The following is a 20,072-nucleotide window of genomic DNA, read 5'->3' as shown; positions in this document are numbered from 1 at the left end:
GCTTAACATTCAGAAAACTAAGATCCTGGCATCTGGTCCCATCACCTCATGGGAAATAGATGGGAGACAGTGAAAACAGTGTCAGACTTTATTTTGGGGGGCTCCAAAATCACTGCAGATGGTGACTGCAGCCATGAAATTAAAAGACACTTACTCTTTGGAAGGAAAGTTATGACCAACCTAGATAGCATATTAAAAAGCAGAGACATTACTTTGCCAACAAAGGTCCGACTAGTCAAGGCTATGGTTTTCCCAGTGGTCATGTATGGATGTGAGAGTTGGACTGTGAAGAAAGCTGAGCACCGAAAAATTGATGCTTTTGAACTGTGGTGTTGGAGAAGACCCTTGAGAGTCCCTTGGACTGCAAGAAGATCCAACCAGTCCATCCTAAAGGAGGTCAGTCCTGGGTGTTCATTGGAACGACTGATGCTAAAGCTGAAACTCCAATACTTTGGCCACCTCATGTGAAGAATTGACTCATTGGAAAAGACTCTGATGCTGGGAGGGATTGGGGGCAGGAGGAGAAGGGGATGACAGAGGATGAGATGGCTGGATGGCATCACCGACTTGATGGGCATGAGTTTGAGTAAACTTCGGGAGTTTGTGATGGACAGGGAGGCCTGGTGTGCTGCGTGCTGCGTGCTGCCTGGGGTTGCAAAGAGTCGGACACAACTGAGTGACTGAACTGAACGGAACTGATCTTCTTTTGGGAATACTGAGCATCCTTTATCTATACCAAGAGGTGCCTGAAGATTTCTGTGTTTTAACCAAAAAGTAGAGCACATATCCTAGTAATATGAGCAAAGCAAGAGGGCCTTCAGCTTCATGAAATTCACTGAGAAGCTGAGCATTAAAATACATTGAGTAGGACATGGCAGTCATTAATGCAAAAGCCTCACTATTTCAATTTTTGTCAGATCTAGGCATGTGACAGGATTCTACTCCCTGGATCCTCATGGTTGGGTAAAGCTGAAGGAATTCCAGCCAAGAACTCGTTAGCAAAAGTGGTTATGTCACTTATAGACTAGAGCATTTAACTGCCAGTGTGAGACCTCAAAGCTCTTCTCCCTTCTCCAAGCCAACCAGCAATGTTACTGTGTCTTTGGAACTAGGACTAGGACCAGCCAGCCAGCGGGGTGGGGGGTGGGGGTCTCTGCTCATCACCTGTCTCTTAGCACAATACCAAGTTTATGAAATGGGTTTCCTCTCTTCTGCTAATTCCAAGTAACCTGTGTAGCTGCTTAGAGAAGTCTGTTGAAGAGGACTCTGAGGCCTTGGTAGGGTTAAGGAGGGAAGAATGGGGAGATTTACTAGTTCAGTGATGGACAGAGAAACCTGGTGTGCTGCAGTTCATGGGGTCACAAAGACAGGATTTAGCAACTAAATAACAATGAACAACAAAAACAGCTGCCATGAGGGAAGGAAGAATATCAGCATACAAACAAACAATCTGCCATTCTCTAATTAGGGCAAAAGGAAAGACTATTTCCACAACTCTTTTTCCTCTTCCTTAAAAATATGGAATCATTTCTCACTCTTACAACATCTCTAAGTAATTGTTATGAAAATTCAGTATTCTTGGTATGGTCCCAGAAATATACAGAAGCAAGTGAACTTTAAATAAGTATGGTGAGGAGAGTACTGACAAAGAAATTTACTGCCACACAGAAGTATCTGTCCATAATGTGCCAACGTAGGTGTAAGAACACAACATAATGACAATGCCATAAAAATGCTCTTAGGTGTTAAGAGTTGGAGAAGAATTTCAATAGAAGAGGAATGAAGTACACTCAGCAGCTGAAAGAAATATTTAAGGATCATTCCCAATGAGAGATTTAAAAAAAAAAACAAAATCAACCTACATATACACTCTGCTGTGAGAATCACTTCAAAAAGTCTGTGAAAAGCTTTTTCCTCTAGTATAGATCAGAAAGTAATGCTAAAGATCTGCAATTCATGGGAGAGCTGCTGGAAAACCACAAGCAACATAAATAATTTAATAACACTTTACCATGTACACAATTATATTCTACCCAGTTTGGGAATAAGGAGAGCTTACGTTCAGTATCTACTTCTAGAGGGTGGCCAGATTGAAATCCAGCTGTCTCCCTATAGACAGCATCCATCCAGGGCAAATTCCATCAGGTCCTGAAAAGCACAGCTTTCAGCTTCAGGCCCCTCAAGAGCCACTGAAAATTCCATTTCCCAGAAGATCTTCAGTGCAGATCAACAAGCCAGTGAAACACCGTAATATCATAGTTCACATACTATGTAAAAGCAAAGAGCAAGCAAACTATTAATTATAGAATAGCAGGGACTCCTTAATGGGAGAAAAGAAATAGAAAATGAGAGACAGAAAAAAGGGAAGAAGACATTAAAAGGGAATATTTGGCAGGTAGGGCATTCTTAGAAGATAGGAAACATTCTCTAGCAGTCAGGCTCACCTGGCATCCATGGTATTCAATACAGGATAGGCCTTTAATGAATATTCAATGAACGGATAAATGGCATGGATGCTTATTCAATGCTTAATCTAGAAAACCTTTCTTCCTAAGAGACTATAGAAACTGACCAGACTCAACTTACTAACATGACAATTACTGAGGGAAATACACCTAAAAAGGAAAAAAAGCTAAGTCTTAAAGTTCTAATCTAAAAGACACCCAGTTAAATGTAAATTAGTACAGCCACTGTGGAAAACAGTATGGAGATTCCTCGAAACACTAAAACTAGAACTACCACATGACTCAGCAATTCCACACCTAGGTATGCATCTGAAAATAAAAATAAAAAAGAACACCCATTCAAAAAGATACATGCATCCTAATGTTCATAGCAGCATTATTTACAATTTTCAAAGTATTTAAGAAACCTAAGTGTACATCAACAGATGAATGGATTAAGAAGGTATGGTATGTATATATACACATGCATGCATACAATGGAATACTATTTAGTCACAAAAAGAAAGAAATTTTGCCATTTGCAGCAACATGGATAGACTTGGAGGGCACTATGTTAAGTGAACTAAGTCAGAAAGAGAAAGATAAATACTGTATGATATATGGAACCTAAAAAACTAGTGAACATGATAAAAGAAAAAGAAGCAGACTCACAGACACAGACAACAAACTAGTAAACCAGGCCTGCTCCCCTGGAGTTGGCAGTTTGGATTAATTCTACATGTCTAGGGTTACCTCCAAAACATTTCAGCCAGTGGGGAGTGAGGTTTGTGACAGATTCTGAGTTCTCTTTTCGAAAGATCACTCTAAATGTTGTGTAGGAAAAAAAAATACATTTCCATCAAAGCAACGGTGAAAGCTGAAGGCCACTGGGATGTCTCTACCAGAGACTAGATAAGAGATTGAAAATGGGCCTGGACGATGGTGGTGGCAGTGGGAGGTGCAGAAATTTTAAGACATGTTTCTGAGGCAGGAGCAATAGGACTTACTTATGGAGGTGGGGAGCAAAGGAAAGAGGGGGATCGAAGAAGACTCCAGGGTTTTGGCTGAGGAGGTGGGTAGAAAGTGATATAATTTAGGAGATAGATGAATGGAGGCTATGTCATATGGCTCACCATTTAGAGACCCTGGCTTTCTGAATTTGCAGATTTCCTGAAACCAACTAAACAGACTTTCCTAACCTGGGTGTCTAGATGGACTCCAGGGCTCCTATGAATAATCTCCTGAAACTGTTTACAAAGCGGAATATGGTATGCATGCTTGTGTGTATCTGTTGTTCTCCTTTGGTCTTCATCATACAAAAAATCATTAGTCTCTGGACCCCAACAAAGGTAAGAATCACTAATTTAAATTAGCAGAATTATCTGAAATTCATCCCCGAGAGTGATTACAAACAAGCTCATGCTTCTATTCATTTTAGCTTAGACTCTAATAGACCCACTCCTGAAGAGTGAAAAAAAAAAGTTTACTCTGTGTCTGAGCAACTTGTTCACAAGTTGAACCCTCCACAAAAGACATACTAAAGATTTTTTTAAATAGACTAACACTAAAGTCATTTTAATCTGATTCAGCAGTGAGCAATTTAAAACATGTCTCTTCTAACAAAAGACAGCTGGACACATAAAGATAATTGTGTGATTCATTCAAAATTAAAGAATGGCTAAATCATTTACAACAATAAAAATGCAGAAAACCCTACCAGGAAAAAAAAAAAAAAGAGTGAAAACTCTAAGTAGCAAGTGATTTCCAAATGCTTCCAAAACAAGAAGCAAAAGACATTTTATTACTACTCTGGGACTTCCAAACTAGAATAAGCTAATCAGGCATCCTCTAAAAACAAAAAGATAATTCATTAAAAAAAAAAAAAAAAAAAACACTTCAGCAATAAACAACATTGCCAAAGTGTCAAGAAAGCAGGGTTTTTCAAGATAGTGATTTATATGCAAATATAGCTCAGCATTTATCACTAAACCTCCAAAGCCTGCAAAGGGAAAAAGTTTTGTTCTTTCCATCTGCTTAGACTCTTCTCCTAATAAGTCAACTACCAATGACAAAAGAAGCTCTGATATCTCTAAAATAATAATAATAGAAGAAATGCATTTAGAAATACAGAGTTTCAAACCAGAAACACATTCACAGTCACTCTTTCTTCCTCAAATCTCTTAGCCTGGTTTCATTATTAACACTGGTTAATATTTATACCAACTTTATGAGGGTTATAAGGTTTGGGGGTTTTGGAGCTGTGTTTGCTTCCCTAGAGGTTCAGATGGTAAAGAATCTGCCTGCAATGCAGGAGACCCAGGTTTGATTCCCAGGGTGGGAAGATCCCCTGGAGAAGGAAATGGCAACCCACTCGAGTACTTTTTGCCTGGAGAATTCCATGGACAAAGTAGCAGCACAGACTGCAGTCCATGGGATCGCAAAGAGTCGGACACGGCTGTGAGACTAACTTACTTACTTTTTGCTTTTTAAGAATAGCATATTTCAGGCAATAAGTAAAAGTTGCTTAAAACAAAGTCAACAAAATTCCTTCAAGACCTCGTTCTGTTCAGCACACCCTTCTTTGCCTCTCGGGTATGTGACTTAAATACTGTTGCTCACCAACACTGGTGCTATCATTTAGAACCTAGAATTTCACCGACTCAAAACTTCACCCTTATTCTTCCACAGTCCATTCTTTCATATTATCTCTGTCAGTATTTTCCTTCCCTTTACAATCTAGAACATCACTGGAGGCAGGGTCCAGGAATTAGTTTATCTTATAATTTCTTTTTCCTTTCTAGTTTTTTTTTCCATTTATTTTTATTAGTTGGAGGCTAATTACTTTACAATATTGTAGTGGTTTTTGCCATACATTGACATGAATCAGCCATGGATTTACACGTACTTCCCATCCCGATCCCCCCTCCCACCTCCCTCTCCACCCCATCCCTCTGGGTCTTCCCAGTGCACCAGCCCCAAGCACTTGTCTCATGCATCCAACCTGGGCTGGTGATCTGTTTCACCCTTGATAATATACATGTTTCGATGCTGTTCTCACTAAACATCCCACCCTCGCCTTCTCCTACAGAGTCCAAAAGTCTGTTCTGTACATCTGTGTCTCTTTTTCTGTTTTGCATATAGGGTTATCATTACCATCTTTCTAAATTCTATATATATGCATTAGTATACTGTATTGGTCTTTATCTTTCTGGCTTACTTCACTCTATATAATGGGCTCCAGTTTCATCCACCTCATTAGAACTAATTCAAACGAATTCTTTTTAATGGCTGAGTAATATTCCATTGTGTATACGTACCACAGCTTCCTTATCCATTCATCTGCTGATGGGCATCTAGGTTGCTTCCATGTCCTGGCTATTGTAAACAGTGCTGCGATGAACATTGGGATACAAGTGTCTCTTTCAGATCTGGTTTCCTCGGTGTGTATGCCCAGAAGTGGGATTGCTGGGTCATATGGCAGTTCTATTTCCAGTTTTTTAAGGAATCTCCACACTGTTCTCCATAGTGGCTGTACTAATTTGCATTCCCACCAACAGTGTAAGGGGGTTCCCTTTTCTCCACACCCTCTCCAGCATGTATTGCTTGTAGACTTTTGGATAGCAGCCATCCTGACTGGTGTGTAATGGTACCTCATTGTGGTTTTGATTTGCATTTCTCTGATAATGAGTGATGTTGAACATCTTTTCATGTGTTTGTTAGCCATCTGTATGTCTTCTTTGGAGAAATGTCTGTTTGGTTCTTTGGCCCATTTTCTGATTGGGTCATTTATTTTTCTGGAATTGAGCTGGAGGAGTTGCTTGTATATTTTTGAGATTAATCCTTTGTCTGTTCCTTCGTTTGCTATTATTTTCTCCCAATCTGAGCGCTGTCTTTTCACCTTGCTTATAGTTTCCTTTGTTGTGCAAAAGCTTTTAAGTTTAGTTAGGTCCCATTTGTTTATTTTTGGTTTTATTTCCAATATTTTGGGAGGTGGGTCATAGAGGATCCTGCTGTGATTTATGTCAGAGAGTGTTTTGCCTATGTTCTCCTCTAGGAGTTTTATAGTTTCTGGTCTTACATTTATATCTTTAATCCATTTTGAGTTTATTTTTGTGTATGGTGTTAGAAAGTGTTCTAGTTTCATTCTTTTACAAGTGGTTGACCAGTTTTCCCAGCACCACTTGTTAAAGAGATTGTCTTTTTTCCATTTTATATTCTTGCTCCTAAAATCAGGAACAAGACAAGGGTGCCCACTCTCACCACTACTATTCAACATAGTTTTGGAAGTGTTGGCCACAGCAATCAGGGCAGAAAAAGAAGTAAAAGGAATCCAGATAGGAAAAGAAGAAGTGAAACTCTCACTGTTTGCAGATGACATGATCCTCTACATAGAAAACCCTAAAGATTCTACCAGAAAATTACTAGAGCTAATTAACAAATACAGTAAAGTTGCAGGATATAAAATTAACACACAGAAATCCCTTGCATTCCTATACACTAACAATGAGAAAACAGAAAGAGAAATTAAGGAAACAATACCATTCACCATTGCAACAAAAAGAATAAAATACTTAGGAGTATATCTACCTAAAGAAACAAAAGACATATACATAGAAAACTATAAAACACTGATGAAAGAATTCAAAGAGGACAAACAGATGGAGAAATATGCTGTGTTCATGGATTAGAAGAATCAATACTGTCAAAATGACTATACTACCCAAAGCAATCTATAGATTCAATGCAATCCCTATCAAGCTACCAATGGTATTTTTCAGAGAACTAGAGCAAATAATTTCACAATTTGTATGGATATACAAAAAACCTTGAATAGCCAAAGCAATTTTGAGAAAGAAGAATGGAACTGGAGAATCAACCTGCCTGACTTCAGACTATACTACAAAACCACAGTCATCAAGACAGTATGGTACTGGCACAAAGACAGAAATATAGATCAATGGAACAGAATAGAAAGCCCAGAGATAAATCCACGAACCTATGGTCACCTTATCTTCCTCTCTAGTTTTAACTAAATCTTTCAAAACAAGATTTTTATATAAAAGACTCTCAAACCACAAAACAAACCCTGAGAAATAATATTTCAAATACATAAGTTCATTTAGAATTCATACCTTTTTCTGACCTTCATTTTTCAAGTTCTGTGCTTGGGCAGCATATAATATTGTTCCCTAATGTTTCAATTAGGAGACCAAATAAACTAAAAGGATCTACAAAAATACTAACAAAAATGTAAGATTTTGATATATTTTAATTTAATTTGTATATAACTGAAAAAAAAATTAAGCATGCCTAAGGAGAGCAAAAATTGTAGAAACAGATGCTCTGGCAATTCTGTAAGAGCTTTACGTTTATACATTGCTATGCCTCGCACAGGATCCTAAAACTCACTCCCATATTCTTTATATGCTTAGATAATACAAACATATCTTTGTCACCCAACAGTTTTCTGGCATAGACACTCAGACACAGGCCTCAGTCTTTCTCATTACCAACATTACCATCATCACATCTCTTAAAAGAAAGCTGAAATTTATTTTTTGTTTGTTTGTTCTGGCTGGGCCACACAGCTTGTGGGATCTTAACTCCCTGACCAGGGATTGAACCTGTGCCCTCAGCAGCAATAGCATGGGGTCTTAACCACTGGACTGCCGGGGGATTCCCCCAGAATTGAAATTTCTTGACTCTCAATCATTGGTTAAACGTCACATATTTTTTACTGGTGACTAAATGTTCCTCCAGTAGGCTGCAATTTCAAATACTATGCCACAGAGTAGAGAGAGTCCATCATTAATGTTTCTATATAGAAAAAACACAAGCCTCTCTATGAAAAGATTGCTGTTCAGTAGCTAAGTTGAGTCTGACTCTTTGTGACCCCATGAACTACAGCACCCCAGACTTCCCTGTCCTTCACTATCTTCTGGAGTTTGTTCAAACTCATGTCCACTGAAAAGATATGCTTACTCAGAATCTCATCTCGTTCAACCTAACAGATCAAAAGGGGGGCCAAAAAAGAAAAAATGAAAATTGAAAGGAAGCAGTATTATAGATTTTCAGTGTTATCCATATCCCACATCACTTCTTTCAAAGCCCTATCAATGACAGGTCACTTTGCATTGGTCAGTCACACACAGCCAGAAAAGTTTGTAGTTACCCGTCTCTACTAATTAAAACTATAAAAATGGACAATCAGAAGAGGCAATTGGCCAAGAAATATGAAAGCACAACAAAGAAACAAAAAGTGATAATGCTGAAAGTGAAATGTGAATTGCAAGTAAATGATGTTACAAAAGAAATAGCGGACTATGGGAATTCTGCTGCTCAAGAAACTGGATATGCAACCAGAAGAGCTTAGTGAAGGCAAACTTACTGACAAAAATGTAGGAGGTGATTACTGTGAAAAGATGGAAGATGTACTAGAGGAAGCGATGCCTGTAAAACCCTCAACAATGTAAAACAAAACCTTCACATTTTATCACTTTGAGAGCACAGAGGATGAAAGGCAGGAAACTGACCCAAACTTAGAAAGTTCTGAGTATGAAAATTTGCCAAGATATAGAAAAGATGCTCAGTCTGACTTGAGAGTCATACTATCAGAAAAAGGAGGCAGGTGTTGTTCAAACTACTCTTGATAAGTGTTTTCCAAAGGGGGGGGGCAAGCCCTTTTATTATAAATATTTCTAATGTTTTAAATTCCACTGTACTAGTATTAGTCAGCTGTACTAGTCTTAATATTATTATTTTCCTATACATGTTTAACAGACAATAAAACAGTTTTAATTGCTTTGATGAAAATTTTAAAGGTCATGGTATTCACCATTTATGATTATGATTGCTTTCTACAGTTCCAGTTTGCATGGCTATGCTTCAGTGCCACACTGCTGCACACAGTACACCATCTGTACTTAAAATTCATGAAAAGCACTGAGTGGGGCAAATAAAAGTTATGGCTAGTGGGTCACAAATTTAAAACCTGTGCCAGGAACTAGAGTCTTATTCAATGTGCATCCCAGTGATAGCAGGAGAGAGTGGGTTGAGAAATTCAGGGACTATACCTGGCTTTAAAAAGATGTATTCATCCAACATACTGTCCAGGAAGGATACACCTATTGCCACACATTCCTGAATTTTCCCAACAGCCTGTCCAGGCAAAAATAAAGTTGATGATTTTTTTTTTTTTAATGTCCAGATAGCTTAGTTGAGAACTGCATGGTATCAGACCTTCTGACCCCTGCACGCATCATTAAATCTGCTGTTAAGCATTACGTTTTCTCCACCAAATGCTCTCTTGTATACAACACTGTGAAGGGAGGGGATTATATAACAGTTATAGCAATACCATGCCTGTCCTCTATTTCTTATGGATGATGAACAACAGCAAAATTCCTGCCAACTCCTTGGTCTGAGACAACTAAGAAGATACAGATGTAGCTGTATCCTTCCTCTCACAGTGCTCTAGACTAGGCCCTTTCCATAGAGTATCACCTGCCACCAATCTGAAAACGCTTCAAAAACAAAGGCCACATCTCATTCTTCCCTCAATCCAAAGGCCAACACTTGAGCCCTGGCTAGGTCTCAGTTCAAATGTCACCTCTTAAGGGATGTGTCTATTCCACTGAAAGCATCTTTCTTCCATATCTCCTCATAGGTTTGTATCTTTTAGAACCTCTTTTAAATGCTGGAATTGTAGTATTTGCTTATGTGTACATGTTTCCTATAATATAAACTGGACTGACAGCAGGAGTCAATTTTCTTTGGTCTCCTGGAATCCAGCTGAGTTCCCGGTCAGAAAGCACTTGCTAAACATTGACTGAATGGGTGAGTGGATGGTTTGAATAAATGTCTGCTTCGGTAAATGACTATTTGAGGGAATGGCTGTTGAAATGACTGATTAATAAATGAACTAAAGTGAAACTATTGTCTTACTTATTTTTTAGGACTTCCCAAGTGGCTCAGGGGGCTTCCCTGGTGGCTCAGACAGTTAAGAATCTGCCTGTAATGCAGGAGACCTGGGTTTGATCCCTGGGTTGGGAAGATCCCCTGGAGAAGGGCATGACAAGCCACTCCAGTCTTTTTGCCTAGAGAATTCCATGGGCAGAGCAGCCTGGTGGGCTACAGTCCATGTGGTTGCAAAGAGTCAGACACAACTGAGTGACTAACACAACTGGCTCACTGGTAAAGAATGCACTTGGCAATGTAGGAAACTTGGGCTTGATCCCCTGGGTCAGGAAGATTCCTGTAGAAAAAGAAATGGCAATCCGCTTCAGTAGTCTTGCCTGGGAAAGTTCATGAAGAAGAGCCTGGTGGGCTACAGTCCATGGGGTCTCACAGAGTCGGACACAACTTAAGAGACTAAATAACAACAAATGACCTTACTTCAAGAAGTAAATGTTAGATAACTGTTATTCTTCTAGATGATGTTTCACACCCACAAAAGAAAAATTCTCTAAGTTGTCTTCTTTTTCCTGTGTTTTGCCCTCAGATGAATTTCAAAATGAGAAGCCTTCCAGTCTGTGAGCCCCGCATCTAGCTGGCCGTTGGCTAAGCTACAGGACAGAGGAATTTCACTTCACAGCAGCATGTGTGAAAACAGCTTGGGAATTTTGGTTGAGAATAAGCTCAAGATGAGTCAACAGAGAAATGTTGTTTCCATAAAACACATTTTATCTCAGACTGTGAATGCGAGTCTGGTATTGGGCTGAGGGATGCGATTTCTCACTCTGATCTTTGTTGGCAAGGCTACTCATAGAGTTTTCTGTCAACTGGGGAACCACCAGGGATGGTGTATAGCACATTCAAAGAAGGGATAGGCATAGATGTGGAAGAACAGAGAAAAAGAAAAGGAATATACAAGGTCGTTGTTGTTCAGTTGCTAAGTTGTGTACAACTCTGCAACCCCATGGACGGCAGCACGCCAGGTTCCTCTGTCTTCCACTGTGTCTCAGAGGAAGAAACGGCAACCCACTATTCTATTCTTGCCTGGAGAACCCCATGAACAGTATGAAAAGGCAGTAAAAATATACAAGGACCAATCTTCAAACCACAACAGTGGAAAAGTGTCGTTTAGGAAGGAGAGAAGTTGCAGGTTAACTGACAAGTAAACACTAGAACAGAAACGACTAAATGGCAGAAGAAGAGAGAACTTGACTCTTGTGTGTGTAACGTGGAGTGACCCAGGATGAATTCATGTGATGTACAGTGACACAATGTCATTTGACTTCTACCACATTTTACCTAATTAACTTTGGGAATATAAACTCTCTGAGTCTCAGTGATCGCATCTGCAAAACGGGTATCATTTACTCTGTTTGAACTGTGTATTTCAAGGTAACCAAAGAGCTCCAGAGGTGGAAAGTTATTTAAAGTTTTCCAGTTCTAAAAGTGAAAGGAATTGAGTTGCAGGAGTTGCTTGTATATTTTTGAGATTAATTCTTTGTCAGTTGCTTCATTTGCTATTATTTTCTCCCATTCTGAAGGCTGCCTTTTCACCTTGCTTATAGTTTCCTTTGTTGTGCAGAAGCTTTTAATTTTAATTAGGTCCCATTTGTTTATTTTTGCTTTTATTTCCAATATTCTGGGAGGTGGGTCATAGAGGATCCTGCTGTGGTTTATGTCGCAGAGTGTTTTGCCTATGTTTTCCTCTAGGAGTTTTATAGTTTCTGGTCTTACGTTTAGATCTTTAATCTATTTTGAGTTTATTTTTGTGTATGGTGTTAGAAAGTGTTCTAGTTTCATTCTTTTACAAGTGGTTGACCAGTTTTCCCAGCACCACTTGTTAAAGAGATTGTCTTTTCTTCATTTTATATTCTTGCCTCCCCTGTCAAAGATAAGGTATCCATAGGTGCGTGGATTTATCTCTGGGCTTTCTATTTTGTTCCATTGATCTATATTTCTGTCTTTGTGCCAGTAGTATACTGTCTTGATGACTGTGGCTTTATAGTAGAGACTGAAGTTAGGCAGGTTGATTCCTCCAGTTCCTTTCTTCTTTCTCAAGATTGCTTTGGCTATTCGAGGTTTTTTGTATTTGCATAAAAATTGTGAAATTATTTGCTCTAGTTCTCTGAAAAATACCATTGGTAGTTTGATAGGGATTGCATTGAATCTATAGATTATTTTGGGTAGTATACTCATTTTCACTATATCGATTCTTCTGATCCATGAACATGGTATATGTCTCCATTTATTTGTGTCTCAAAAATATACAAGCAACTCCTGCAGCTCAATTCCAGAAAAATAAATGATCCAATCGAAAAAGTGGGCCAAAGAACTAAACAGACATTTCTCCAAAGAAGACATACAGATGGATAACAAACACATGAAAAGATGACCAACATCACTCATTATCAGAGAAATGCAAATCAAAACCACAGTGAGGTACTATTTCATGCCAGTCAGAATGGCTACTATCCAAAAATCTACAAGCAATAAATGCTGGAGAGGGTGTGGAGAAAAGGGAACACTCTTACACTGTTGGTGGGAATGCAAACTAGTACAGCCACTATGGAGAACAGTGTGGAGATTCCTTAAAAAACTGGAAATAGAACTGCCATATGACCCAGCAATCCCACTTCTGGGCATACACACCAAGGAAACCAGATCTGAAAGAGACACTTGTATCCAAATGTTCATCACAGCACTATTTACAATAGCCAGGACATGGAAGCAACCTAGATGCCCATCAGCAGATGAATGGATAAGGAAGCTGTGGTACATATACACAATGGAATATTACTCAGCCATTAAAAAGAGTACATTTGAATCAGTTCTAATGAGGTGGATGAAACTGGAACCTATTATACAGAGTGAAGTAAGCCAGAAAGAAAAACATCAGTACAGTATACTAACACATATATATGGAATTTAGAAAGATGGAAATGATAACCCTGTATGCGAGACAGCAAAAGAGACACAGATGTATAGAACAGACTTGTGGACTCTGTGGGAGAGGGCGAGGGCAAGGGCGGGATGATTTTGGAAAATGGCATTGAAACATGCATATTATCAGATGTGAAATGAATTGCCAGTCCAGGTTCGATGCATGAGACAGGGTGCTCAGGGCTGGTGCACTGGGATGACCCAGAGGGATGGAGTGGGGAGGGAGGTAGGAGGGGGGTTCAGGATGGGGAACACATGTACACCCATGGCAGATTCATGTCAATGTATGGCAAAACCAATACAATATTGTAAAGTAATCAGCCTCCAATTAAAATAAATAAATTAAATAAATAAATAAAAGTGAAAGGAATAACAGACTTACACAAGTCACTATTTTCAACCCTTAATCAAACAGTTGAATTATGTAAAATTATTAATGGTTGAGTTAGGGCTTAGGTCAGGGGTTGTTAACCTGTGGGGAGCCAGGGGGTGGGTGGGTAGAGTTCCAAGGACACTTAAGGAAAGATGCATGCAGAGAAGAAGGAGAATACATAAAGATGAGAGAGAAAAAAAAAGTGCTTATTTGTTTTCACTAACTTTTGACTGAAATTTTACATCTCCTTAAATCACAAATGTAAGCAACAAACCATAGTAACAGTAGTGCTTATGATTTTTTCATAATATTTATCACACATATTTTAAAAAATACAAAGTGATAACTTTATGGTTATTGCAAATATCTTGAAGCATTATTTACTCCACAATGATTCATCAGCTCTACGAGTATTACAAAATTCTAGCAGTCATTATACCTGCCAACAGTTCTGGTTATTTACTGTGTAATAAACTAGTGTATATTTCACTGTATCATAAATTTGCCTTTAATATTATAATAACCGCAATTCAGTAACATCAATTTCCTTTGTGTTTTTATAGACTTAATTTTCCTCACATAAAAATGTTTTCGGGAGAAGAGAGCTACAGGTTTCACAAAGTGACAAATAAGACCCCTGATTAAAACCATTAAGGACTCCTGCTTTAGATGAAAGATTGCTGGGAAATTCATAATGGGAGGACCTAGGTGTCATCACCTAAATGTGATGATCAGTTTCAGGATCCTAAGAGCAGGGCATCCAGACACTGTGCCTCCTTGTAAGATGTGATATGAAGCACACAGCACTACTACAAATGCGTCAGTCTGAAAATCATCAACTCTTAGACCACACTGCTTAGGGGAACTTTCTGAAAAGTATCAGAGGTTTTCTTCTTATGCTCTGTAAAATTTCACCGCAGCGCATATGCTCAAATGTGGCCAAAGCAAGGGAACAATTCAATATTTAATTTTTAAAAGCTTTTATTTGATACTTATTTAGATAGTCAGATGTAGCTAGTATCCGCACTACTAGACAACCCTCCCTACAGCTAACTTCATTTTCACAAAACACAAAATATAGAAAAACAAGTTAAACAGCACCAAGGGAAAGCAAACAGAAAAATTCAGATTACAGAACGGTCCACAGGGAAACTGACTCAGCTTTTTTTTTTTTTTAAATCAAAATCTATAAAAGATTATACTAAAAGAGTACTAAAATAAATAAGCCAATATAACATGAGGATCTTACTTGGATTCTGATCCAACCATTTTTTTTTTAAATTGAAGCCTAATTACTTTACAATATTGTGGTGGTTTTTGCCATACATTCACATGAATCAGCCATGGGTGTACATGTGTCCCCATCCTGAACCCCCCTCCCACCTCCCTCCCCACCCCATCCCTCTGGGTCATCCCAGTGCACCAGCCCAGAGCACCCTGTCTCATGCATCCAACCTGGACTGGCGATCTGTTTCACATATGATAACATACATGTTTCAATGCTATTCTCCCAAATCATCCCACCCTCGTCTTCTCTCACAGAGTTCAAAAGTCTGTTCTTTACATCTGTGTCTCTTTTGCTGTCTCGCATACAGGGTTATTGTTACCATCTTTCTAAATTCCATATATATGCATTAATATACTGTATTGGTGTTTTTCTTTCTGGCTTACTTCACTCTGTATAATAGGTTCCAGTTGCATCCACCTCATTAGAACTGATTCAAATGTATTCTTTTTAATGGCTGAGTAATATTCCATTGTGTATATGTACCACAGCTTTCTTATCCATTCATCTGCCGATGGACATCTGGATTGCTTCCATGTCCTGGCTATTGTAAACAGTGCTGTGATGAACACTGTTTTTACAAACTGTGTGTCTCTTTCAAACCAACTGTTGATAACAAAACATTTTGAAACAATTGCAGAAACTTGAATGCAATATTATATTGACAAATGACTATTAATTTTGTGAAATATCATGGCATTCTAGTTATAATAGGATATTTGTTTAGTTTTTAAAGATGCACACCAATGTATGCAGAGTTAAGATCAAATTATTTCTAAGAACTGCCTTAAAATATGTGAGCAAAAACAGAAGCATATAGATGAAGCAAGTATGCCAAAAGCCTAAATAACCACTGAATCTGATTGAAGGTAAATGGGTATCCTTAATAATATTCCTACTCCTACTGAGGCAAAAGGGAAGCGGGAAGCAGAGGATGAGATGGTTGGATGGCATCACCAATTCAACAGACATGAGTCTGAGCAAACTCTGGGAAATAGTCAAGGACAGGAAAGCCTAGCACGCTTCAGTCCATGGAGATGCAACTTGGTGACTAAGAACATCCCTTTGAGTACTCTGACAAAATCTACAATAATTTTTAAAGTGACTATGCACTGGTTACAGTGACTGACACATAGAAAGCACTCGACAAACATTAATAAGCAGGTGTTGGCATCATCATTATCATCCATGATTCATAAAGCCCAAACTACTATGAATTAATAATTAAGTATAAAAGTTACCTTTTGGCTCAGTATAAGACCAAGCATTTTAAGAATAAAAGGTCTATGAAGATGGAGATACACTGTCTCCAGAGGTGGTGGCCCATGGAACACTCATAATAAAAAAAATCTGCAGCGTTTACTCAGCACTTCCAACGTAGCAGACATGGGGCACTTTCCACATATTGCCTCACTTAATCTTTGCAACACCACCAGAAGATAGGTACCCTTACTGCCCCCAGCAGAGCAATGCCAGCAGAGATTGATCACTTAGGGGGGATGCTGCAGAGGAGGGTCGAGGTGAACGTCTTTGCTAGTTGCCCTTTACCACCCCCGACAACCCTGAACTCTTCTGATTCAATGAACACGTCACTCAAATGAATTGTTCAGGCCAAGCCAGCTGGCTTGTACACAGTCAGGGAACAGGCAGATATTTTTTGTTTTACTTATTGGAATGTCTTTAAACATCACCTTTCCCTTTCAGGCTAGAGACTAAACCCCTCAAAAATTTAATTATCTGTAAGCAGGGGGATAAAATCATCAAGAAAAATGCTACATTTCAACTAGGTCATTTATCCATTTTCAAATTTCCCATAAATTAGAGGGAAGCATTTTCCCCAGCCTGCCATTTGACCAGGAAATGTCTGTGGTATGTCTTTGTCAACAAGTTTCAGAATATAAATCCATATTACCAAAACTAAAGTTGGTGTAAAAGCTGTCATCATATATTACATTATTTGGAAAGAAATACTGGTGACCTTATCCAGTATTACTGTTATAATAGTAATAAAATTGAATCTTGGAAGATTACACTTCTGGTCAAAGTAGTAAAATGTGACCTTATTCTATTCAACATTGACATTTATTATATTAATTCACATGTAAAAAGCTGCATTAAAATGCTATTAAATCCCTGGTTAGGAATGGGAATATTTAAGAACTTCAGAAATAAGATTTAACTTTACCAGTCATTCACAGCATTAAGCCTGTTTGATGCAAATCAAACTAAATCTCCTTCACCAATATCTGGTTCAGTTCTCACTTTATTATTATTACCATCTCATTCATACGGAGGTGTTTTTTTTTCCCCCCTGATGTCTCTTCAATCATTTTATAAACCCTAACTCCTTTTCATCACTCTTTGGAGGAAAAGGTAACATAGAGCAATGGATACACAAACTTGACTCAGAGGATCAAGACATTTGCTCATGGCAGAGAGCTCCTGCCCACCCCAATAAAATCATGCTTAGCGCTAAGTTCTATCAGTCACTGTACAAAGCCCCAGGAAGACTGCCAAGGTGCAGGGGTGAGGGACCACAGTCAGACAACTAGGCGGACTTCACTGAATGGCCACCATGTGGAAAGAAGGCAACATTTCAGATATTACACCAGCAAAGTGGTTTATTTCTTAAGGCTGGTCAAGGTTTTACAGGAAATTCCCTCCCTTAAATAAAAGTTCTGCAAAAGTTTCAGTCTAGGGATAGAATATAAAATAGCACAGTGAATTAAAGGCAAAGCCCAGACACAAGGTTTGCTTTCTCTTAATCATTAACCCAAAGTTCCAGGCTTGCCGTGATAGCTCTCAGCTCTTTCCAATTTGTTTCTCCCCATTCGCACTAATGGTTCTAGGCTTCAACTAAAAATCAACTTTTTGCTGTGTATTTTCTCATATCTTCGTTAATACTGTTTTCTGTTCTGAATATATTTGTTCTTTATATCATTAGATTAGGTTAAGTATTGTTGTGGTAACAAGCAAGTGCTTTGTAATGACAGACTTCCTGACTGTTACTGGTCCACTGTGGCTAGTAGGTCAGCTCTGTCCACTTTTTTCACTCAAGCATCCAGGCAGACAGGGCAACCACTGGCTCTGACATCCCTAGGAGACCTTCCAAGGCAAAAGAAAACTATAAGATCTTGCACCAGAAGTCAGCTGCTCAGTCCCAACACAATATATGGCCATAACTAGTCAGGAACCAGAAGTGCAATTCAACCACATGCCTGGATGGCCCGAGAAGTGAACATATCTGGCCACCACCACCAATCACTCCTCATTTCCACATCTCCCAAGTCTTACAATTCTTCCACATACAAGGTGACTTCTGCTTCCTCAGAAAGACAGCCCTGGTGCCTCTTGCTGAAAGGCTACTGATCACACTCTTAATACACACAGCAAGTTATTCTGCTTCTTAAGGTCTTTGTGACTGTGTGAGAACAGTGTCTCCACTGGGATTCTATGCTTCCCAGAATGCTTTGCCAGAATGATTGAACGAGGATGTCTGCATAATGAGAGGTTCAACTCTAAAGACTTCAAATACTCTGGAGGCTAGTAACATTTGACATGTAATAAACCTTTAATTTTTTTTCCTATTTATATCACAAAGATGCTTAAAACCACATTAAAAAGAACATAAAGCTGAAATAAAAATAAGCCCATAATCCCACCACCCTAAACCAACAGCTGTTTTCATTTATTTTCCCTCGAGCCTTGCTTAAAGAATATCCATGTCCTTTACATATCTATGTGCACAGAGGGACAGGGAGAATTCTAAATAGAAGATAAGTGACGGCCCAGTCAACATGCATTTTACTCTTCCCCAAGACAAGAAGACATCAGTTTGAATCGTAAGACTGATTTGTATTTTCTGCAATATCAGTGCCAGTGACTTAAAGATTCTAAACTGTGTAACAGTCACCTTCATTGAGTAATAACAGTATGTTTATATCCCTCATCACCAGTTCTACTCCTTGACTCAGCTCTAGAAGACATTGCCTCTAGTGATAGAAGCCTGTTTTCCATCATTAGAGGACGAGAAAAAAGTAAGACCATGTGCTCAGTCTCACACAAGTGTAGAGTGGAAAGAAGAAAACTGCCAGTGTCACCACGCTTTGGTTCACTGTTAAGACACGATTAACAAGACCTAGCAACATGAAAGCTTTAACCACACTCTTGAATTCATCTTATTTTATTGCCCTTCTGTTTTATTTGACTCATTTACTTCATTTGTTTTTAAATATGGTTCTAACAGGAAAGGTAGACAACATGTAGGAACAGATGGGGAATGTAAGCAGAGGGGAGTTTCTAAGCTGATGAGTTACTTTGTATGACACATTAATGGTGAATGCATAGCACTGTGCTTCTGGTTTTTGTTTTTTTTTTTAATTTTTTCATAAATTTCTATTCCCTTCAGTCATTTCTCCCACCCACCACCCTGTCTCTGGTAACTACCAACCGATATGTGTATCCATGAGTTTCATTTTTTTGTTGTTCTTTTGATTTTTGTTTTTAAGATACCACATATAAGACAGGTCATATGGCATTTCTCTGATTTATTTCCCATAACCTAATGCTATCTACATCCAAACATGATGTCACAAACAGATTTCATTCTTCTTTTCTGGTTGGATAATATTTCATTTACGCACACACACACCACAATATCTTTACCATTTATCTATGTAAAGACACTTTAGTTTTTCCATATCTTGGCTGTTGTAAATAATGCTGCAATGAACATGGGGGTGCATATATCTTTTTGACCTAGTGTTTTCATTTTCTTTAGGTAAGTACCTTAAAGTGGAATTTCTAGATCATCTGGTAATTCTATTTTTAATTTTTTTGGAAACTCCATACTGTTTACCATAGTGGTTATATGAATTTATACTCCCACTCTACCTGGTGGTTCATATGGTGAAGAATCTGCCTGCAATGCCAGAGACCCAGGTTCAATCCCTGGCTTGGGATCCCCTGGAGAAGGGAATGACTACCCACTCCAGTATCCTGGTCTGGAGAATTCCATGGACAGAGATGCCTGGTGAGCAACAGTCAGTGGAGTTGTAAAGACTCGGGCACAACTGAG

At 38.7% G+C, this 20,072-nt stretch overlaps 1 protein-coding gene across 19 annotated transcripts in view; it reads right to left on the bottom strand.

The window, feature by feature from the left end:
* The window catches only part of FHIT (fragile histidine triad diadenosine triphosphatase), a 1,472,927-nt gene that overhangs the window by 299,903 nt on the left and 1,152,952 nt on the right, over positions 1–20,072 (bottom strand). Inside the window, exon 1 of one of the 19 annotated variants that reach the window (XM_070455781.1) lies at positions 18,290–19,394. The exons of 16 other annotated variants lie outside the window; for them this stretch is intronic. In XM_070455781.1, coding sequence (XP_070311882.1) covers positions 18,290–18,302 — 13 coding nt within the window. In that variant the 5' untranslated portion in view covers positions 18,303–19,394. Of the gene's footprint in view, positions 1–17,389; positions 17,484–18,289; positions 19,395–20,072 lie in introns of those variants that run through there. 2 more of the 19 variants (XM_070455783.1, XM_070455782.1) reach the window with 2 other exon arrangements.

Source organism: Odocoileus virginianus, chromosome 26 (genome assembly GCF_023699985.2).
Source record: "Odocoileus virginianus isolate 20LAN1187 ecotype Illinois chromosome 26, Ovbor_1.2, whole genome shotgun sequence".
Lineage (NCBI taxonomy): Eukaryota > Metazoa > Chordata > Mammalia > Artiodactyla > Cervidae > Odocoileus > Odocoileus virginianus.
This window is presented reverse-complemented; position numbering and strand designations above follow the sequence as displayed.